Here is a 24,576-nt window from a genome sequence, read left to right as displayed (position 1 = left end):
CACTCCCTTTAACCAGTGTATAGACAGATGAGTAGAAAAATGGGGACAAAAAGTAAATGAATGATAGGGAAGGATGTGGGGGGAGGGATGTTTTGGGTGTTCTTTTTTACTTTAATTTTTATTCTTATTCTTTTTTTGTGTGGTAATGAAAATGTTCAAAAATTAATTGTGGTAATAAACGCACAACTATATAATGGTACTGCGAACGATTGTACACTGTGGATGACTGTATGGTTTGTGACTATATCTCAATAAAATTGAGTTTTAAAAAAAACCACAATGAGGCATTTCACACTCACTAGGATTGCTTTTTAAAAAAAAAAAAACTAAAAATAACAAATGTTGGTGAGGATGAGGAGAATTAGGAACCCTTGTATACTGTTAGTGAAATGAAAATTGTGCAGCCACTATGGAAAACAGTTTGGCAGCTCCTTAGAAAGTTAAGTATAAAATTACCATATGATCCAGTGGGTACCTGGACAGATATTTATACACCAGTGATCACTGCAGCATTCTATACAATAGCCAAAAGATGGAAGTAACCCAAGTGTTCATCAATGGATGAGTGGATAAACAAAATGTGGTATGAACAATGTAATACTATTAAGCCATATAAAGAAGTGAAGTGTTGGAACATTCTACAACATGGATGAACTTTGAAGACATTATGTTGAGTGAATAAGCCAGACACAAAAGGACAAATACTGTGTGATTTATCTTATATTAAATATTTACAAAAAGCAAATTCATAGAGAAAGAAAGCAGAATAGTGGTTACGAGGGGTTGGAGAAGGGGAGGAATGAGGAGTTATTACCAAATGAGCATGAATTTTAGTCTGGGATGATGAAAAGAGTCTAGAAATTTTAAGTGGTGAAAATTACACGTTATTATCAACGAACTTAATGTCAAGGTATTATCCATTTAAAATTGTTAAAATGATTTTTAGTTATATGTATTCCACCACAATTAAAAATAGATAAATGATTAAAAAAGCAAACTAAGGGCCAGATTTGGCCCAGGGACATATCTGTGAACCTCTGCTCTACAATGTCACCAATAATTCATATTACCAATTTAGCCAATCTGATGAATAAAACATAATAAAACGTAATCTCATGGTTTTAATTTGTTCTTCCTAATTACAAATGAGGTTAATCATCTATTCATATTTATACTGCTCACTCATATTTCTTCTCTAAAATGCTTCTTCAATTTTGCTCATTTTTTCTATTGAGTTGCTGTTTGCCTTTGTTCTTCTGCATTTTGTGTTTATTATATGTTATGGATAATGAATCTTTTGTTCATTAAATGTGTGGTTTGTATCTTCTCCAAAAAAAAACTTAACAGAAACCCCAATTTTCTACTAACAATCTACCACAGATTTCTTTCCAGAGTAACAAGAATCACTATAAAATCATCAATTTACATACTGAAACATATAAATTTGATCTATTTCAATAAAAATAACATACCCATAATAAAAGGCAGCCATAAGCATACAAGTCGGAACTTGGAGAAGCAGGTTTTCCCAGTCTCAATTCAGGTGATATCAAACTCAAGTCACCAACCATCATGCTCACTGAGGCTCGCTGATTCTACAAAAACAGTATGCTAAATATTTTAGAGGTAACGTAGTTGAGTTGGCTTTCTGTGAAGTATTCTGCATTCAGTCAAAACAAAAAACAAAACAAATTTATCTGAAAATATTTCATTCTCTCTTGCTTTCAAATACTTTAAGCTAAATTTGTGATATTCTAAATTGCTCTTAAATAACAGTCTCAAATTTAATACTGAGATTTTTGTTATATTCACACTGTAGGCTCAGATAGATTCAAAACTAGCAATCACTGATTCTCTGATAAACAACTGGTATGCTAATTAATTTTTAAAAGAAATCGCCTAAGGGCAAGCAGCAGTACTATTATCTAATTTTGAATAATAAAATTTCAAAATTTTAAATAATAAAAAGAACTGAAATTCTACAAAGTACTTCCCTTCCTTACTGACCCTTTTCTGAGTATACCATCTCTAAAGTGTCAAAGGATGATCAGTGTCAAGAACATGAACCCTGGATTCAGAAAGATCTTGACTGCAATTCCCACTCTCCCACTTACTTGCTCGTTGAGTTTGGACTTTAACCTCTTTGAGCCTAAATAAATTCATAAAATGGAAATAATATATCTATCTACACAGTTATTCTAAAGATAAAGGTATAGCACATTGTCTAGCACACAGTAGATATCGGTAACTATTGATTATCTCTTCTCCACCTTGACTCTTGCTTCTCAAAGTGTGGTCCAAAGACCAGCAGCATGGGAGTCGCCTGAGAGCTTCTTAGAAATGCAGAATCTCCATCCCAGAAATGCTGAATAAAATTTGAATTTTAACAAGATCCCATTTTAAAGTTTGAAAAACAAAGATCCTCACTACAGACTACTTTTCAACTTTCTATTCCCTTGTTAATTCTTCAATCTGAAAGTAGTGTGAAAAATGGAGCAAAAGGTGAGTTTAATCAGTATTTCAGAGAAATAATTTTAATTGAGAAGTAAAAGAATTGGGGGGTATAATAACAGCTGAAAAATAAGCATAAAGAGATAGAATAATTCTTGGATTTGTAATACCTTTAGTTGTGCAAATGGTATGGTCAAAAGGTAAACTAAGCAGGATCCCCAAAAGTTGAGGACCTTCTAAAACTCATATTTTAGTTATATTGTTTAGCACTGTCACCTTAATTTTCAGAAAAATATGATAACATAAATATTACAGCAAATCTACTTCATATAAATCCTGCATGATCCAGTACTTGATTACAGTTTTACATTTTTATTTTCTCATCTTTTTAGGCTGCCACAATGAAAACGATGTGATTACATACACCAGTGGCATAAACCTATGGCTTGCAGATGACCAAAGTATAAAGCATTATGACACATATTAATCAAATGGGAATTGTTTAGACAAAAACGAGTGTTAGCCAAGATGTGGAGAAACTGCAACACTTCTAGCATTGCCAGTGGGAATGTAAAATGGTGCAGCAGCTCTTGCAAAAGCAGTTTGGCAGTTCCTCAAAACGTGAAACACAGAATTACCATATGACCCAGCAATCCCCCTCGAAGGTATAAATCCAAGAGAAATGAAAATATATGTCCACACAAAAACCTGCACATAAATATTCATTGCAGTATTATTTATAATAACTAAAAAGTGGAAACAACCCAAATGTCTATCAACTAACAGAAAAAGAAAATGTGGTATATCCATAGAATTAAAATTATTCAGTGTAATAGTTATTAAAAATCACAATATTAAAAAAGAAATCAGAACATGGTCTTTAATTGTCTGATTTTTGCTATCTCTACAAACTGCCAGTTCTGAGGTAATACAGCACCAAATTAATAGCCATTTTAGTTGAACCAGCACTTAGACTAAATGGAAAAGTCCAAGGTTCCCAGGTAAAGCTTTTATGAATGCCCATTATTAATTAAAAAAAAAAAAAAACCAGCAAAGTATTTATTTCTAAATTTAAGCCTTTGGGGGGGGGGGGGCACCAGCTGAGGAAAGTTAGGAAATGACTATCTAGTTTGTTTGTTTTTTTTTTAATCATCATTTTATTGAGATATATTCACATACCACACAGTCATACAAAACAAATTGTACTTTCGATTGTTTACAGTACCATTACATAGTTGTACATTCATCACCTAAATCAATCCCTGACACCTTCATTAGCACACACACAAAAATAACAAGAATAATAATCAGAGTGAAAAAGAGCAATTGAAGTAAAAAAGAACACTGGGTACCTTTGTCTGTTTGTTTACTTCCCCTACTTTTCTACACATCCATCCATAAACTAGACAAAGGGGAGTGTGGTCCTTATGGCTTTCCCAATCCCATTGTCACCCCTCATAAGCTACATTTTTATACAACTGTCTTCGAGATTCATGGGTTCTGGGTTGTAGTTTAATAGTTTCAGGTATCCACCACCAGCTACCCCAATTCTTTAGAACCTAAAAAAGGTTGTCTAAAGTGTGCGTAAGAGTGCCCACCAGAGTGATCTCTCGGCTCGTTTTGGAATCTCTCTGCCACTGAAGCTTATTTCATTTCCTTTCACATCCCCCTTTATGACTATCTAGTTTTACTTGTATATTTCCTAGAGACTTCTTGATGATGATGAACTAATTAATGATTAATGTTGTCAATGCCATTGAATATAATGTCAGGCTACTCCTCAGATTTAATGATTAAAAAATACAATGCACAAATTTAGAAAATCTTGTTCCAACATTTAGCTGATACGGATAACTGCTTAAACTACATGACACATCTTAACTGAAGGCCAAGACCCCATAATAGATTATACCTACACTTATCATGTATAAATGCCTAAAAATACTAAATGAAGTCTAGAACGTATTCTTTAAATCACAATATTTTACCACAGATTTGGTGAAGTCAAAATCTCCAACAATTCCTTGTTCACGGTTTAAAGCAAATACATTGTTCTGATGAAGTGATCCATGAATTATGTCAGCCTTATGTAATGTATGCAGGCCCTGGGCAACACCTTTCATGACTTTTAAAGCCTCCTAAAAATCAGTACACACAAAAGAAAACAGGAAATAAACAAATCATTTTAATACCTGAACTTTCTTTCTAATTAAAAGTCTGTTCCAAAAGTGAGTAAAGCTTCCTCCACAAATAAACCTTAACAAGAGAAGGAATTAAAGACCATATGAAGCCCCAATTATGTAACTGAGGCCATCTTATTTATATTCTACAGTTTCTAAGAAGCCATAAATTGAAAAATAAAGGCCATGTAAATTATCTAGAAGAGACTGAAGTAATGTTACCAGTTAGGAAAAATCAGGGCTTCCTTTATTTTCACTACTAATTCTAAATTTACCATGATAAAAATGAAAGCTGCCACTTAAGCATTTATAACACCCGGTACTATACTAAGCAATATACAAATAGCACAGCTTAATAGTCATAAGCATGGCCTTTGGAACCAGAGAAATCTAAGTTCAAGTTCCAACTCTGCCTTGGGCTGAGGGACTCTGCAAGACTTACTGCCCTCTAAGCATCTTCTCCTCTGTAAAATGGAATAACTCATATCACAGTGTTGATTTGACAATTAAATAGAATAATGCAAGCCAAAAAGATTTTAAAGTTTATAGTTTGCTCACAATAAATATTAGGCCTTATTTTCTAATTTAATACATCCATGAAAATAATGCTTTTTACTTACTTCTGAAGTTAAAGGTATATTGGCTTGAATAGCACTCAGGTTTGCTCTAGGATAGTATGGGACCATCAGATAAGCCATAGGATCGGACTAAGAAGCAAAACAGATCAGTATAGAATGTAATTCAAAAGTGAAAAATTCTTTTAGTGTATAATGATTCTACAAGATACTTTCTGCTTAATTGCTGCTCTAAAACTTGAAACTAAAACATATTCTAAATAAAATGTTTTCTGCAAGTGATTAACATTAAGAACTTTACCTTGCATAAAAATAAGAATATCAATGGTAGTAACCCAGACTCTTCTTTAGCTTCTCTCCAAGCTCTGTGATAAGCAGCTGCTCTATGAATCACTCTGGCTTCTGTGTCAACATCCACAGAATAGCCCTTGAACCAAAAAAGAGGCACAGGTAATTCCAAGATTACAAAAAAAAATCCCAATCTAATTATACATCATTACAATGTAAACATAATAAATGATTTTTATATAAGCTAAATTACACCTAATTTTATTTTTAAAATTTTTAAGTACCTCTTCTATCTGGCTTTGAATGCTAAAATTTAGAATGGAAAAAAACAATTCTACCTTAGCTTACTATACATTCTAGAAAGTGTAGCCACTAAGGCCAAGTTAACTATCCCATTTTCATGATTAACAGTTTCCCAGTTCAATGAAGAGAAGAAATTAAGGAGCAGAAGACTGTTAGCAAAGGAGCTGAGATTTTAAAGAGAAATCTAAGAAAAGCAAGAACTTTAAAAAGCTATTGGGTGGTGATGATAGTACAACATTTTGAGTGTAATTAACAGCAATAAATTATATATGTGAATGTAATTGAAAGAGGAAATTTTAGGTCATATACATGTTACTAGAATAAAAATTAAAAGATAAAACGTAGGACTGTACAACAAAGTGGAAAAAAAGAAAGCCAAAAATTCTCGACCCTGACTGCACATGAGAATCACTTAGGAAACCTGAAAATGTCCTGATGCCCAAGACCAATGCTCAGAGATTCTGATTCAACAGGTCTGGGGTGGGCCCCAGTACTAGTATTTTCTAAATGGCTATTTATCATGTTGCATGCAGGCAGGATCAAGCTACACTGTCCTAACATATAATTCTTGGCGCAAATCTATAATTCTTGGAGCAAACCCCTTCTTTGTAATAAAAACCTTTGTCTGAATTAAAGTTATCTATGGTGGAGGAGGGTGGAAATGGAAAAGAAAGTTAAACGAAACCTAAAGAGATTTCCTTAGCAACTTTCCGCGATTCTCCCCTCAGTCCCTCAGTATCAAATTATGTCTCCCTGTTGCCTGATTCCCTTCTCAAAGAAGAATGTTTTAGGGAAGGGTGACTTTTAAGTTGGAGGTGGGGAACTCAACGTGCCCACAGGGCTAGGCAAACAACACAACTTGGGTAGCAGTGTGTAGGACTATGGCAAACTACAGCCCACTGGACACTAACTGGCTCTGACTTAACACTGGCATGCAGTTATTCAAGCTCACTGACCCCAGACAAGATAATCTTACAAAAAAATGCCAAAAATACACTTTTACTTGAAATCTTAGCAAAAAAATCTCCAAATTGTACACATGAAAGGGGTTAAAATGGGAAATTTTGTTATATATATATAATAAAAAAAATTTTAATATAGTCATACCAACAGCAAGTAAACCAGTCAACTTTACAATATAATTCTACATATAGCAGAAACCATTTTTGTTTTGCTTTGTTTTGTTGTTTTTAAAAAAAAAGAAAAAAAAGGAGAGACAGATTTTAAAAGATACACTTCTGGAGTTGGGGAGGGGGAGCTACTGGATAGAATATAATAAGTTTACCCTAAAAAGGAAAGCAAATATATATTCTATTAAAGACATATTATTTAGGAAAATGAGGGAAGCTTTAAATGCAAAATTAGTTCTAGCAACCACAATGAACAATCATCATAGCAGGCAACTCATAGCTTTAGAAAACAAAAGCAAGTTTTCCTGAAAAGTTACAGCACCACTCTGTATTTCTGAATCTCCCACAAGTCAAAAGAACTTAAACTTACCTTTAAAAGAATCATCTGCCCATTAACCTCAGAACATACCAAAGGACGCTTGCTGCTAAGTTCCTTCATGGGCTCAGCATCAAGAAGATCCCGCTCCAAGCTCATAGTAAGAAGACCACCAGAGTTCTAGGCACAAGTTTTTGTTACAGTTAAAGAATCCAAACAATCCCATCCCAACACTTTTTAGATCATCAACATAATTAATTACATGCTATTAAATGGGTTGGACATCAACAACCCTACTGGAGAAACCAATAAAATAACAGTGTTTACCATTTTTAATTATTTCTAGTTCCTATTGAACTCCTCCCACCCAAAGTATACTCACTATACATTGAATTACTGCTACAGTTCTAGAAAAGATTCTGGAGATGGCTGAGACTAACAAGCTTCCAAGGAACCCTGAAGTTTACTTGAAAAACCTCAAGAGTTTCCTAAAAATATTTAAATGATGGCAAATAAAAAAGTGGTTGTAGAATGGGAATGAGAAATCTAAAAAGTATGAATACTATGAAGTAATTTTAAACACCTCTGCTTTAAGTGAGGTCCTCAAAAATTAAAATAAATGCCTCATATATCTTGATTCTACTAGATATTTCTGCTACCTGTTAAAAGGAGGAGTATACTTTTTTTTCAATAAAACCTGGTACTCAACATTTTAAATCAAGCTAAGTTTTACTGTGACGTAGTTTAATAAAAAGGGTTGCAAGATTGTTATTTTTTTAAGTGTTGTCAGTATATTTAAGTAATCAACAACATAAAACCAACCAACAGAATGATTCCTAAGCATAAATCACAGTTAAATATCTTAAAGCCATTAAGGACTTCCATAAGTCATAATTCAAACCTTTTGTAATCTTCCAAAATAAAGTAGACTGGCATATCAAAAAATTTTTTTCAAGTCCTATATTGGACTATATATTCAATTACCTATATAGAGATGACAGTCTCAAAAGCCAGAATAAAATAATTACCAAGGAAAAATCTGCATTATCTTAAAGTCTGGTTTTGAAAGACTTGAACAGCAAGTAGTTAATTTAAGGAACTTTAATCTTACATATTTATGGGAATAAACTTACATATCAACATGAATACCCCTTTCTGTACTATATTTAAGTATTATCATGGACTTAATGGTAGTCTTAAAGAATAAATATCTTATCTATTCCCTCATCCCTAGCAGGCACTATAAAACACAGACCTGATTATTTTGTTAATAGGATTATAAGTATCAGAGCTATACTGAAGGCAACTAGGATTGAAAGTGGTTGTTTAAAGGAATATATCCCACAGATCAGCTACAAATAGAGATATGTGCTTGCATGATATACTTCTAAGGTATGGCATTGGTACAGAGAGTTGACAACAGAATGGTATATGGGAAAAATCTACCTATAGCATATTAGGGTCCAAAATTAATAGGAATACCATACTAGTATCACATGAATACCAGGGACAAATAATTAAGGGAAAACAAAACAAAACAAAACAAAAAACACAGACCTACCAGATTGTTCCCTGAGAGTCAGATTTCACCAATCCTGCTCCACACTGTCCCTCTAATGTTCCAGCGTTTGAAACCTGCCTGGTCTCCAGGAAAACATACCTCAACATCTCTACCTTAACCAACTTCTCTAGAATTTTCTTGCAGCCTACTTTAAACTTTTAAGATATATTCTACTTGAATTCCTCATGCCTAGCACTATCCTGCTTTTATCCTAACTCTTGGCACAGCAGTTAAAAACACTTTACTCATCACTTCAAAAAATAAGCACCTATGATTCAAATAAGTGTCATGTTTATGTACTGAACGGGGATGAGGGAAGGAGAAAACAGGAAAACATGCAAATTAATATAAAAATAAAAATATGCACTATGCTACTATTAAAGACAGTCTTGAGAAAAAGTTCTAATAATTCTCAGGAACTATTCATCAGGAACATTTTTATAGTAAGGATACTATAAATTTAACACTGACACAATTTTAACATCATTTTCAACACTCTCTGCAGAGGAGTAATTCTCAGTGAAACCACAACTTACCATGAATTTAAGTAATCCTATTTCAGGATAAAGCAGAGGCAGCTCAGGGAACCACTTCTGTACCAAGCTATTCAGCTTCTCCTAAATTAAAAGAATATATATTTTTATTGCAGATCAAGATATATTCAATTGCGAGAGGAAAAAAACAACATCTTCTTTCTGCCTTATTATATACTTAATAAGATACCGATTCACAGATTTTGCCTTCTACCTTAAAAAATATCAAATGAAAACCACAAGTCACTGTGGATCTAAGTTACCATCTTAATAACAGAAGAAAAACTTAACTTCCAATTTTAGCTTTGCATACATATATAAGCATACAACTTTGCCTAAAGCTCACTTCCAAACTAAAATGAAAAAGTGTGATAATACATCCCAATTTGAATCATAAAACTCATTATTTCTCAAATATTCAGAACACAGTGATATTTGATTGGCTATTGTTTCATTTAGAAAAAAATAAAATCATAAAAACATTGAGACAAAAAAACTACATAGCTCTATAGAAGCTATTTTGAAGCAAACATGAAAACTGAGTATCCTTGCAAAAGAAAAGTCATTTATTACATGTTTATTAAGCAAAACTTCAAGGTACTTGTAAAGTCACTGGGAAATAAGTATTTTATCCAGGGTTTACAGGGTAAATAAATCATAGCATCTAGAATTCTTATGTTTATTTTCAAAGTACTGTTTTTTAACTAATTTCTTCCCTATAACATTCCTGAGACAAAAAATATACATAATGTCTTCCCATTTTTAGAGAGAAAATACACCAACTGATTCTTCCAGAGTCACAAAATTAATGGTAGAGTGGTGACTTAAGATATAACTTCCCCCAAATTCAGGTGGTTTTATTTTGTTATATTCTTCAAATTATGCTACCCAATTAATGTTTTCATTGCAGTATTATGCTGAAATGATATCATCCAGAATTTAATAAATAAAAGTATTCAGACTTTAATATTAAACAGAAAAAAAGCAGTATGCAAAACACAAGCAGAAAGAAGACTAAAAGGAATTTAGTCAAATTGATTACCACTTCTACCACTCAATGGGAAAATTATAGGTGAAGTTTTTTTCTTCTTTGAAATTTTCTGTAATTTCTAAATTTGGTACAATGGAAATGAATTATTGTCATCAGAAAATAATTTCTAAATTCCCATAAACATTACTACGCCAATATAACATCTCTAGCCCTACGATTATAATCTACTTTATAAAATCAGCACTTGAATTCAACTTCTAGAGTAAAACCAATCCAAAACTTCAAACAATAAAATACTTACATATTCCTTCTGCTCATGATAAACTTCCTGAAAGACACTATTGCGCAAATGAGTTATTTCTTGTTTTATTTTCTCAATTTCAGATCCATCATGGTCATCAGACTTTAATCAGAAAGAAAAAGACTTATCTTACAGGTTATTAAAGTAAACTGAAACATGATTTTCTAGTAAGAATTAATGTAACTTCTCTAGCAAATTGCTCTAATTTCTACGTATCCGTATGTACCTCACACATAATAGCCCCCATAACACTTGTTGAATTAATACAGATTGGTTATTCTAACACTGACACTTTATTATAACACTTTATTATAATAATAAAGACATAAAATCAATCACATAGCTTTTCCTTGCCTCCTAATTTGCTATAGATTTTCTCCAAGAAGAAAGTAAATGAAAGAATAGTAAATAGAAGACAATTAAATTTCTTGGAATCTTTTTCTATATGAGATTCGGAATAAGTTGAGAAATAAATTAAAAGTAAAAATAAAAATAGTAAATGTGTGGAGTGTCTACTAGAGGAAAAACAATGTAGAAATCACCAAGACTTCAAAAACTCCAATGATAATAAATAAGCCACCTTAATAGATACATATACTTTAAAAGTCAGACACACTGTCAAAAGTTGAAAAATTAAATTAAAAAAGACCCAATTCCCCACAGCCCAGAACAGGATAAAACTGGGAAAACCTTAAGCTGTGAAATTATTTCTAGAGCAGTCCCCATCCCACCCCAATTAAGTACTTTGGGGAAGGATTTTCATCTTAACTATCTAGTTCACTAATTGAGGAAAAGAGCTAATTCAAGTTAGATTAAGACATAGCTCCCTTTTGAAGTTAAACTGAATCCTCAGAGGAACATATAAAATTGCCATCTTAGTCACACAGCTTCAAGCCTAAGGTAGGAGATTGGTCCAGATTATAGCATCCTGATCTATCCAGTTCTATTATCATAGAAAAACAACATAAAATACTTGCAAGAAACATCATGTCTAGTCATAAAAAGAGTTAACAAAAGGCACCATCATCCTAAAAATATTATATGACAAATTTCTGCTTTTGGGGAATATCACCCCATCACCTTGCATGTAATAGGCTTATATTATAATAAACATAATAGTCCAAGTCAAACTAATTTTAAAAACGCTTTTAAAAATGCATTATTATTCTAAAATTATGCTCATGTTACTAAAAACCAAGGAAGTCATTTAAAATTATTTTAAAGACCAGTTAATAACACAGGAAAAATGTTTATACTATTAATTTAAACACAATTTTATTTACAGAGTTAAACAGATAAAGCATATAAAATGAAATATGAATAACAGTTCCCTCATTTTAAAGATGGTCTTCATGCATTACTTTTAAGAAGCAGAGACCAAATAAGGGATACAGGAAATTCAGTCATAAGCAACTGTTCCTTACTTCTTCCAAATTATTCTTTTCAACCAGTTTCCATCTCAGTTGAGCTTTTAAACCTTTCAGTGTCTTCTTAATGGTAAGTAAGTGATCCACATTGGGGCTCTCATTTAACCATTCAATAATCTGCTTCTTAAACTAAGTGAGAGAAAGAGTCATTACAGTTTCAAACACATCAGACAACAATAGTTATTAAACGGTCACTTTCTATGTTATTTCTCTACTAAGATTCAACTAGTATTTTCTGAGTTTCAGATTAAAATACTAAGAGATTCTACAAATTCTACCAACTGATTTCTTAATTATCCACAATTATATTTAGAAGAATATCAGTTCCAGCAATCAACGTAACAAAGAGAAATATTTCAAACTTGGAAGTACAGTGGTAAGAGGGTAAATTGGAATTGTTAGTGAGGATGTAAACTGAAATCACCTTTCCCAAAAACAGTTTTGCAATATGTATCAAGTTTTAACAATGTTCATTCCATTTTAGTGAATGAACAAATCCAGGAATCTATCCTAAGGAAACACACGCTAAAAATTATGTACAAACATTAAGTGCAGTGTTATTTATGGTAGATAAAAATTGGAAATGACCTTAACATCCAACAAGATGAACGGTTAAATTATGTTGTACAGCCAGACAAGGAATAACAATGTAGTCACTCAAAATGACATTATAGAAGAATTTTAAAGACATAAGAAAATCAACGAATTTCAGAGTTACTCATAAAACTCAATATACTTACAACAACAAAAATCACCATCTTTGCTTTATGGTCAATTTAATTATACACCACTAAAAATAGTTATATTGTTTTCCTAAGCAATAATAAATAATTTACCTACACACCGGGTATTAAACTACTTGAGAAAAGTTAACATATTAAAAAATGCAAAACATCAATCCATAAGAGCAATAAGAGAAAGCATAATCCAACCTCAATACTGTCCTTGTACTTGGATTGTACTGTGGCAATGAGTCTTTCCTCTGAACGAATCTTTCGCAGTATTTGACTATACATATTTAAAATTATCTCCTTGTCCTCAACACCTTGCTCCTAAATGAAATCACATACATGGACTTATACACAAAGGAGTTTCTAAAATAACTAAAACCCCCAACAACAGATAAACTTCAGAGATGATGCCTTTGACAAATTTCTATACTCAGTACAAAATAGTTCTTAAACACAAATCTCTTCCTAGGCAGAAGAGAGACTCTCTACTGTCAAAGACGTTCATATGGGAAATTTTACCTCCATTACACTGATATTCCTGAAGTTGTCTGGAGTAACGGGGTTAAAGGAAATCAGAGATACTAATATGCTAAATATAAGAACTAAACAATAAACAGAACTTCAACACTGAAAATTACTTTTAGAAAACATCTATTAGCAACCACTTCTAAAATCAAATCCAACTAAACCATCTAAATCAGGAATATTTACCAAACAGGGAAATATAGCAGTATATACTGTATTTTTAATACCAATAAGAATAAAATTGCAAAAAGGAAAAAGAAGCAAAATGAAAGACATAACCACAGAGATTTTGGAAAATTGTCTGAATAACTGGGAAAGCACCCCAATTACAAAATACTCTTTTGAGGGGCTACCCTAATTTTTAACTTGACACAAAGCAATAAAAAATACAGATAGTAGAGAAAGCAGGCTACTAATCAATCTTAGGTGTCCACTTTCAGAGCCCTCCTAGATTTTAAGTTTTCACAAATTCTAAGGAGTCTTTTCTTTTAGTCAGTGGGTACAATGGGCTGAAGAATCAAATAATATAGAAATCTGATCCACACAGATTAAGGGTTTCCTTAGAATTAAACAATAGATATTTTTAAATGTGAATGTCCTATTACAATAAAAATGGAAGAATAAGACTGCATTGTGACTTGACAGAGCTACTGTTTCAAAAAGGCTTATAAGAGGAAGGAAAAGATCACTCTTAACATTTTCTAACTAGCAAGATAAACCATATTGCTTCAAAGGAAGCAATAATAAAGACTATCAACACTCACAATCAGAGATATCTCCAGCTCTTTGCAGATACTTCTTTCAGTCTTCTCTAGGATTTCATCAACATTGCCAATTGTGTCTTCAGAAGTCAGTGATTCTTCCACGGTTAGATCAAAAACCTCATTTGCAAAAATTCAAAATATGAAATATCACACTTAATTAAATTAACATTCAATGTATCCTTAAAGTTGGAAGCAGGGCATTAGCCTATTTACTGGGAAATGTGGGTGAAATAAGGATACAAGAGAAAGATAAAGCTCTCTTATGCACCTGAAGAGAAGAGACATACAAATATCACATCTAAAGAAAACATGTATTATTAAAAGTAATAATAGTTAAAATAGAAAAGTATGAGAATAAAAAACAGGGACAAGACCAAAAAGGTATTTTCTGAGAATAGTAAAAGGAACAGTCTGCCTAAAGCTGGTAAAGGTAAAGAACCTTGAATGCTCCAGTGGCAAGTTTAAATCTGATAGGTAGTAGGAAGACATATCAGTTTTAGACAATATCTGGTACTTTCTGATGACCTACTACTGTTTAGGAATCTAGAGACTAAAATTAAAGATTAATCCCAGAATTGTTTCCGTCTCATTAGAAAAATAGGATATTTTCTGAATCAGGAAATAGGCTTTAAAATAAGGGGTTAAATCAAATAAAATCAGAGACCCAAAATGTAAGATACATAATTTAAGAGTCACAAGCAGTCACTTTGATTTCACAGATTCAGGCCTGTGGTTATGAGGATCTGGATTAGGAAAACAAATACGGAAATGTGCAGAAAAGGAAAAGCAGCCATGACTTGATAATTAACCTGGACAGAAACAAAATTGTATCAGTAACAACAAGTAATGGGTGTCCCTACCCTTTCCGAGAAAGTTATCAAGCAGGTGGAAGAGCAGAAAATCAACACAATTAGGTCAAAATTCAATTAGGTTCTGAATACATTATGCAAAACCACATGCCCCAAGCCTTTTGGAAAATTACACGGTATTTTTACTAATAATAAACGAGAACTAAAAAGAATGATATATAAAAATGATATCTTTTCTAATATCTAATATCAACTGAGGCTAATGTTACCCATTTATTTTATGTATCTTTAAGATACATAAACCTTAAAAGACTAAAACACAGCCAAAAATTAGTATCGTTTTAACCATGACTAGTTAGCCACTGATTTTAAAACATGTATCTATCACTGAAAAAGAAACCAAAATAAAGATGAAAGCTCTACCACTCTCTGCATCACCAGTATATATACTTATAACCTTATTTCTACATTATACCTATAAAATATACACTACACTTGTAATAAACTCCAATGATATTATCTAAAACCTACAACCTGATTTAAGGTTGTTTTCATGTATGTCCTAAATAGAGAAACTTAAATCCTTCACTCTTCCATCCCAAACTCATGCCCACATACATGCCTGCTCTCTCATTCTCTCTCTCTTCCTCTCTCTCTTTCTCTCTCAAAGAAAAGAAATAAATTACATGTGGAAAACAAAAAAGGAAAACAATCTGTGGTTTATGCTACGAACACAGCTGGGCAAAGCTCTTATTACCTTTAAGGTGCTACGGAACCATCCTACAAGACATTGTAGAGAAGAGTCTGTTTCACTTCTAACATTATGGAATTCCTCTCTTTTACCACACTTCCATTCATAAAATTTCTTAAGTATTTCTTCAGAGTCTGTCCCTTCTTTGGCCTGTCCATACACTGCTTCTAAGGAAGTTGACAAATCCTGCAGAGAGATATATTTCCATTGTCTGAAGTGTTTATTAACTACTTATTATTATCCAAGCATTGTGTGAGGATCCGAGAGACATAAAAGCAATAAGCTGAGTCCCCATCCTTGAGAATTTTATAAATAAAACTTAGAATAACTGGATACAGATGAAGAAAACACAAAATTACCTAAAACGTACTTTATTTGGAATTTAGAAGTAAAATTAGGTATGTTAACTGAATTAAAGTTGCAAATAAAAATCTTCATATTTTTATGTTTTTAATTAATTAATAAGTAATTTCTGTTGGGTCCCAAAGTCCCCAATGTGGGCAATAAAGTTGCAAAGTCCCATGCAGACTAGAGGTTTGCATTGTAGAAAGGTAAGTTCTTACTATACTATTGCCCTTGTATATTCAAGGCTTCCTTCACCATTCTGGAAGAACTTATATACTATTTATGCAACTCCATTTCAGGAAATCTTTCAAACCAGGGCTCTAATGATTCCTGAATCACATACAGTATCATCAAAGCTACATCTTCATCCAGGGGGACAAAAAAACAGTGTCCACTGACAAGGAACAGAGTAAATTGGGTTAAACCATTCGGGAGAAGTTTAGAATGAAGTTTCTTCTATTGATTCTGGTCTTGCAAGTTACTGCTTCTGGATCAGTTCCCCTGACAAGAGATAAAAATGCAGAAGAAAATAATGTGGTGTTTGCCCAAAGATCTTGGAAGCCTTTTAAGACTTCCTCATGGAAAGCCTTACAATGACAAAAAAAAAAAAATGCCAATGGGAACCTGACAGAGAAAAAAAATCTAGGAAATGCAGCAGTTCTTGGGGTTAAAAGTGACTAGGCAACTGGACACATCTACTCTGGTAATGGTAATGATACACGCACCCCGACATGGAGTGCCAGATAGTCATCATTTCAAGACAATGAGAGGGGGGCCAGTATGAAAGAAACCTTGTATCACCTACAGAAGCAACAACTACACTACTGACTTGGTGCATGCAGATGTCGACTATGCCAGCCAGAAGGCTTTTCAAGTATGGAGTGATGTGACATACCACCGCCCCCCCTTGAAATTCATAAACATTAATACAGGTGAGGCTGACATTATGATCTCTTTTTCATGTGGAGCTCATGGAGTCCTCTACCCTTTTGATGGAAAAAGTGGCGTTTTAGCCCACGCTTTTGGACCTGGAGCTGGTATTGGAGAAGATGCACATTTTGATGAGGATGAAATCTGGACTAAAAATTCCAGAGGTCTAAACTTATTTCTTGTTGTGGTTCATGAGATTTGCCAAGGGTCATATGTTCCCCACCTACAGTTATGTTGACCCCAACACATTTAGCCTCTCTACTGTTAACATACACGTCACTCAGTTCCTCTACAGAGGCCCAGAACAGCACCAACCCAAGCCAGATCCCTAATCTGTCTATCTGTGGCCCTAATTTGAGGTTCGATGCTGTCATTATAGTCGAAAATATAATCTTTTTCCTTAAAAACAGGTTCTTCTGGTGGAAGCATGCTGAGACACCTAAGATCAATGTTAGTTTAATTCTAACTTATGGCCAACTTTGCTATCTGGTATCCAAGCTGCCTACGAAATTGGAGCCAGAAATGAAGTTTTTCTTTTTAAAGATGACAAGTACTGGTAAATCAGCAATTTAAGAACACACAAACTATCCCAAGAGCATACATTCTTTGGGTTTCCCTGACTCTGTGGAAAAAAAAACTGATGCAGCTGTTTTTCACCCACTTTTCTCCAAGACCTACTTCTTTGTAGATAACTGGTATTGGAGGTACGCTGACAGGAGATAACTCATGGACCCTGATTATCCCAAACTGACTAACAAAAAGTTCCATGAATTGGACCTAAAATCGATGCCGTCATCTACTCCAAAGGACAATACTATTTCTTCCAAGGATCTCAACAACTTGAACATAACATCCTATCCAATCGTGTCACCAGAAGGCTGAAGAGAACTAGTGGACTGGGTTGTTAGGAATGGTGTAATTAATGGTGTTATGTTAATTCACATCAGTTTAATAAGTATTTATTGAATAAGTTTTTCAATTCTGAAAACCCTTAGGATATGATGACTTCAGATTTTACTTGACTTTACTATGGAGTTTACAAATAGAAGCATTCCAAAGCCAAGAGAATACTCTTTTGGGGAATGCTTTGTAGGTTGGACTGAGAAACTATAATTATCTTTTGGGATACCTAATATTTTTAAAAATTAAATTAAATTTTAATTAAAAGTAAACAGAATGTACCCAGAACTTTTAAAATGACAATTATGTAAGTAAACTAAAGAACTGTGATACACTTTTATTCTGTTGACTTAATATTATAACTTAATAAAAACTTTGAAAAGGAAAACAAAACAAAACAAAAAAAAGTGTCCAGATGTCCCTGAACATCCTTTCTCCAACTTTCCAGCAAGGTCACTCTCTGCAGTTCAGAACATGGCAAAGATATCAACTATCACAGGTAAGGTCCACCTCAGTACCAGAGATAGTGACCAATCCAGCAAAAATTCAAAGATACATGAAAGACAGAAGAATTAGGAGAGATAAAAGAGTTATTATTTTTAAATATGACCACACAGAAAGCTCAAAGAGGACCAACAGACAATGAGAACCAAAAGAGAATTCAGCAGGATTACCAGAAAGAAATCAATATATGACAATTACTAGTATTTCTCTATGCCATCAAAATTATCTAGAAAATGCAAAGTAAGATAATATTCATAAAAGCAATCAAAATTATAATAGCTAGTAGTTAAATGAACAAAAATGCATGAGACCTTTTAGAGAAAAATTTTAAACGTTATTAAGGGACATAGAAGATGTGAATAAGTGTAGAAGAATATTAGTTAACGGGAAGAATGACTTAACATGCTCATTCACATCAAATTAAAGTCATTGTTGAGGTGGCAGGACAGCAAAGAAGACAAGATTCCACTATATTATGTAACTACTGTACTCTAGTCCCTGATCATACCAGGGGAGAATTTCCAATCATGGAGCTTTTAAAAGCTCTATAACTCAAGGATCAGGGTGGATCCCTCTTCCTAACTCTGACTTTGGCCCTACTAGATTTTCTGCTAGAATGCAGTGAGCCACAAAGACACACATGCCTGCTACTGCTTCTATGTCCATGAGTTTCCCCAACGATTGCCAGTCTAGCAAGCCTGAAGTATCTGGCCATTTTACCTTGTTTTCAGAATAAATACACAAATATAAATAAACACATTAAATATATTAATATAAAATTTCAATCCTGTTAAAAAGAAATTAGAATAAAGCAAAAAAGAGAAGAAAATCTTTTGCAGCTATCAGTGCTATCTGAAGCCTCAAGAAAAAAAGCTAATTTCACCTCTCAAATGTTAAGCTTCTGTTTTAGTTTATACTTAATGCATTTTTAAATCCCAACCTGCAATGTTTTCAAGCGTTTATTAAGAGGTAACGCATCAACTTCCAGAATAAAAACTTCTATTGCTCTATACAGCTTCTGTTGCACCTCATTCCTTTCGGCAATCAAAATATTCCCTTCATTCTGGAGAAAAAAGAGAAAGAATATTCACCATTAATAAACAAAAGTGTTTTTTACACATTGACCTATATGAAGAAAAAAACAGGATCTCCTAAAATAAGTAAAATTCAATATTGCATTCTCCAAATGTAGTAGCATTTAGAACAAACACTTCTCCTAAGATCAACAAACAACAAAGAGTTCCCTTTCCCTTATTAAAAATAAGAACATTTAAGTTTGACAATCCTGCACTAATCTTTATTTTTCCCCATTATTTCTGTAACAAAAAATTGCTATTTTTCTTGAGGAAAATATACAAGTTCCTATCATTAATTATTCACTTCCTCCCTCCTACTCCCATTCCATCCTCAACTCCTTCCTCATCTACTCATCCTTCAAGATTCAGTCAAACTCCACCAGTATAAGAACTCCAATTCTCCCAAAAGGCTGTGTTTGGAAATACTTGGATGTGAGATAAACAAGAACACTATGCATTATCTCTATTATATTACATCCCACACTATATTGAAATTATCTATCTATATATCCATCCTGCACCCAGGAAAGACAGAGATAGGATCATGGCTTAAAAAATTTGTACCTCCACCACCAGTAACAGTGTCTGGCACATATATACAAAAGCCTGGATTTTAGGATATCCTTTCTTACTTAGGCTCAGCCAGGGCATTTTAGAACTGTAAAGACTAAGGAGTAAAATTTGTTTCTTTAAAAATAAAAAAATACATGGCAACCGTGTCAAGGAACTGTAAAAAAACACATGAATAAAAGTGACAATTCTAAGGTTCAAATAAAGTACATTAAAGGAAATAAAATGGCAACTTCATTTGAGGTTTCTTTTTTCAGATTACCAAAGGAAGAGAGCTAGGGAGCTAATCGAAGGTCAAATTCTCATGCAAAAGGAGAAAAGATTTTGTTCATCCTTTATCCGCAATCTCCAATCATCTATCCTACCTCTCTTAAAACGCAGTAAAGGAATTAAATGACATAATATGAAAATAATGTAAAAAGTTAAAGATTTCATGCAAATAAAGTATCATTACATATCTACAGATCCCCTGCTTTTTCAAAAGATAACCAATATTTCCTTATATTCAACAGACAAAAACTTTAATAGGGAAAATTTCTCAACCCACCACATCTTGACAAGTTTGAATCTTATCCTGAGCCTGACTGTAGTCTGCCCAAATTATATCTAGTTCATTCAAAGAAGCTGGGGAAGTAAAGCACTCTTCATCCAACATTTGTACAGCATCTGAAAGGTCATCTGCAAAACGAACATTAATGTTCACATGCCTATTTAAAAAGAAACAACAGAAAAAAGAAAAAGACCAATATTTAAATTTGAACATGTAGGTGAGAAAAGTTTACACTTAGTTATGGTCTAAAAAGTTACTATTTACAACATTGGCTACGAAGAGGTACTTTTTAAAAGTTTATATATACAGACAGCATAAAAAGCCTGCAAAATTTAAAATAATATCAAGTGGACCTTCAATTTCTGATCTACAATTAGATTAATAAATATTAATTTAAAAAATTTTAGACTTGCTCATCAAGTCTACAGGCACATAGTCCTTACACTGTAATAAGCAGACCAATATTTTCTGAATTTTAAAAAGCAACCAGAGAGGAGATTAACTAGCAAAACTGACAAGGCCCATCATATTCTTTCTTCTAACATCCAAGTAGACCACTACCAGTCTAAGAGCACACTGTTTCCTCAAACATGAATTAAAATACATTAGATTCATTTAGTCCAAAGCCTGGCTCACAGCTTTGCCAGTGTTGCCACCTGATCTTTGGTCATGTCCCAAAAGTTGATTAGACTCAGGAGGGGCCAAATTTCAAACTCTTAAGACACTGATAAACCAGATGCCAACTGATACATTTATACCGGAGGATATAAATTTCCATTGGACAAAAGACAAATGTGCACTATTCATTCAGGGAAACTTCTGTTAGTGTTTCAAAGTATACGAAAAAATTGAATTACTGGTTTGAATTGTGTGTAACACAAAAAGAGAACTTGATTGTTTTGAGAACTATTTTATACAAACTGCAGAAAAGGATGACAAACTCCCTAAAAAAAAATAAAACAACCCTCTATTGAGATAAGAATAGCTAAATAATTAAACTCTGTACGTGACTTAGTAACCAATCTCTTTTCTTCTGACTCTATGAGGACCACTTTGCAAACAATACATTCTTTTCTTATACAGAGTTGTGCTATTCTGAAGCTGTTATGTACCCCAGAAAATGCCATGTTCTTTTAATCCATTCTTGTGGGTGCAGACCTATTGTGGGTGGGACCTTCTGATTAAGTTGTTCCAATTGAAATGTGACCCAACCCATTCAAGGTGGGTCTTAATCCTTTACTGGAGACCTTTATGAGAGGATAAAAGGCAGAGACATTTGGAGAGAGTTGAAAGAGAAAAACGTCCCAGAGATAGTAAGAGAGAACCCACAGATTCTCAGAGAAAGCCACTGGAATCAGAGTGAAGGACTAGCAGATGCTGGCCATGTGCCCTGCTATCTGACAGAGGAACCCCATATACCAGCAGCCTTTCTTCAGAGAAGTTATCCTCTTGTTGATGCCTTAATTTGGATATTTTCACAGCCTAAGGACTGTAAATTGTAACTTAATAAATCCCCTTTGCAAAAACCAATCCAATTCTGGCACATTGCATTTCAGCAGATTTAGCAAACCAAAACAAGAGCATAATAAAGTAATTTAGATAAATGAAATCTTTAGTTTCAGTCTTGTCCCGAAAATCACCCCAAGCAAAACAACAGAACATGGTAGTTCCCTAATGCCACTACCCTTTAGAAGTTACATTAATTTTTTTTAAATTTCATTCTCAAAATGACCCTAGAACACTAGAGCTCCCAAGAAGTAACAGAACAGTGAGAAAAACACTAAAGTTTGTCTCAAAATAACTATCTTTTAGTTTCTTAAATAAAAATGCAAAGATTAAATTTCAAAGAGAAAATAGGCATACAACTTAAAAAAAAACACCAATATCCAATTATTTTAAATTATCCTTCTTAAAATTATGCTCTTACATACCTAACTTCTTTCAGTATTTTAACCTTAGCCGCCAGATTTTTTATTCTTGTACCTACACGAGTCTTCAAAGTGCTTTCTAAGTTTTTTGTCAAATCCATGGTAGTTGCTTTCTCTTGCTGAAACAAACAAGCACATCCTAGTAAGACCCAGTAAGCAAACAGTATGTCTACTACTATTTCAATGATTTTAGACATAATTAAAACAAAACTTTGAAGGTCAAAAAAAAATTCGGCCACAGAATCATAAACACTGATTTCCCAGCTGGCTAGGATCTTAAAAAGATAATTTGTTCCAGTCCTATGCCTTCATACAGATTACGCTTTCACATTTCATCCATTATATACAGATTAGGCTTTCATAGTTCATCCATTATAGTAAGAAGCCAAATTAACAGAAAAAAATTTTTCACATATTGAAATGTTTATAATTAGATTTAAAAAAATAAAAGATTCCATAGAAATCGAAAACATCAAAAAATAATCATTAAAGATAACTTGTTTTCTGATGGAGTCTTATATCATTTGAATCACAAAAGAAACAAAAATATCGTTTTCTTGAACCAGGTATATTCATCTCCCTGTTTCTGAGTGGTGTCCCAAATACACATATACCATGATTATCCAAACAAAAAAATGTATAGAAGCAGTAATATATATAAAGACCTGACATTTTTATTCCATTATGCTACAAACCAGCTATTACAGAGATAAACGTTGAAATTTTATTCACTATTTCAACAACATGCTCTCCAGTCCTCACTTTCTCTCTAATCCTTCATTAAGATAAAAACCAAGGGGAGTGACATCATCAACATGGTGATATAAACAGTTGCTGAAAACTCCTTTCCAGAGATTCAACAAATAAAAGGACAATTCTAAATTTTTTTGAAACTCTGGAGAAAGACCCTGCAAATGCCAAACTGAAGAAAGAGAAGAATTATCAGGTAGAAATCTTTCATCCCAGACCAGCCAGTCCTCTCCCTTCCCCTTCACTTGATCTCTGAGGCACAGAATCAGCAGATGGGACCCCTCCCACCAGGGACACAGATTTTAAAATCTCTCACAGCAGTGAAAAATACCCTCACTTGTTTGAAGACCCAGTAGACAGGGGAGGACATTTCAAGGCCCAGATCTGTGAGGGACAAAGAGACTGAAAACGTGGTCAGAGACATTTTCCAGCCCTCGGTCAGAAAACCCTTCTTCCACCCTTGAGGGAAGTAGCAGCTGGCGGCCATTTCCTTGCCTTGGAGACAGCCTGGAGCATTGGGTCAGCTGAGGGAGTACTTTGCCACAAGTGGAGACCCACTTTCAGTCAGATTTTGGCTGGCAAAGTGAAGGCATAGGAATACTGCAGTTTCAGCCACACTGGGTCAGATAGCCTGTGTTTGGAGGCAAAGTAGCCTCTGAAGACAATTAAGTTACCAAAGAGCAAGGAAAGTAAAATACTTTTTAAAAGATGCTTTGGACTCCTTAGGAGCACAAGAGCTGGTCTACATGCCCTGTATGGAAACTTGGGCTCTGTTTTGGACTGAGAAATAGGGAAGACTCAACTGTTAAAGGAGGGCTCCAAAACAAACCCAGATCTTGCTAGCCAGTGGAAAATAGAGCACCACTAGAAGCCAGCAGATTTGTATTATCACACACAGTGAACTTGCTGGGGTGCCCAGTGCCTACCTCCCATCCCTGTGGCAGGCCACGGTGGACACCTCATTTTGGGGGGAACACTGGGGGACACATCCAATTTGACAACTGGCCAGGGAGAGAAACAAAGAACAGATAAAGATCAATGGAAACCAACAAGAAAACCTTAGACAAAACAGAGAAAACAACCTCCAGAATAAAGTAATCAAGAAAATCAAGTGTCCTAGACAGCAAAAAATCACAAGTCACACCAGGAAACACAAAAATATGGCCCAAAGGAACAAACTAATACCTCAACTGAGATTCAGGAGTTGAAACAACTAATTAAACAGGTTCAAACAAACATGCTAAATCAATTCAAAACTCAAATCAACAAGTTGAGGGAAGACATGGAAAAGAGATGAGGGATATAAAGAAGACATTGGGTGAACATAAGGAGAAACTGCCAAGTTTGAAAAAAACAAATGGCAGAAATTATGGGAATAAAAGCCCAA

The 24,576-nt window shown here is 33.7% G+C and overlaps 1 protein-coding gene and 1 pseudogene across 1 annotated transcript in view; one reads left to right on the top strand and one right to left on the bottom strand.

The window, feature by feature from the left end:
* Positions 1 to 24,576, bottom strand: part of STK31 (serine/threonine kinase 31) — a 165,222-nt gene that overhangs the window by 62,957 nt on the left and 77,689 nt on the right. The window contains exons 9-22 of the mRNA XM_037837525.1: positions 22,443 to 22,558; positions 20,509 to 20,668; positions 19,256 to 19,378; positions 15,643 to 15,822; positions 14,077 to 14,193; positions 12,989 to 13,108; positions 12,054 to 12,185; positions 10,630 to 10,731; positions 9,341 to 9,421; positions 7,298 to 7,423; positions 5,508 to 5,633; positions 5,252 to 5,338; positions 4,440 to 4,589; positions 1,473 to 1,595 (exon numbers count right to left, since the gene is read on the bottom strand). Coding sequence (XP_037693453.1) covers positions 1,473 to 1,595; positions 4,440 to 4,589; positions 5,252 to 5,338; positions 5,508 to 5,633; positions 7,298 to 7,423; positions 9,341 to 9,421; positions 10,630 to 10,731; positions 12,054 to 12,185; positions 12,989 to 13,108; positions 14,077 to 14,193; positions 15,643 to 15,822; positions 19,256 to 19,378; positions 20,509 to 20,668; positions 22,443 to 22,558 — 1,743 coding nt within the window. The remainder of the gene's footprint in view (positions 1 to 1,472; positions 1,596 to 4,439; positions 4,590 to 5,251; positions 5,339 to 5,507; positions 5,634 to 7,297; positions 7,424 to 9,340; positions 9,422 to 10,629; positions 10,732 to 12,053; positions 12,186 to 12,988; positions 13,109 to 14,076; positions 14,194 to 15,642; positions 15,823 to 19,255; positions 19,379 to 20,508; positions 20,669 to 22,442; positions 22,559 to 24,576) is intronic.
* LOC119534995 lies at positions 16,426 to 17,819 on the top strand (annotated as a pseudogene).

The sequence above is a fragment of the Choloepus didactylus genome, chromosome 5, assembly GCF_015220235.1.
Source record: "Choloepus didactylus isolate mChoDid1 chromosome 5, mChoDid1.pri, whole genome shotgun sequence".
Taxonomy (NCBI): Eukaryota; Metazoa; Chordata; class Mammalia; order Pilosa; family Megalonychidae; genus Choloepus; species Choloepus didactylus.
The sequence above is the reverse complement of the archived record's forward strand: the minus strand, read 5'-3'. Positions and strand labels throughout refer to the sequence as shown.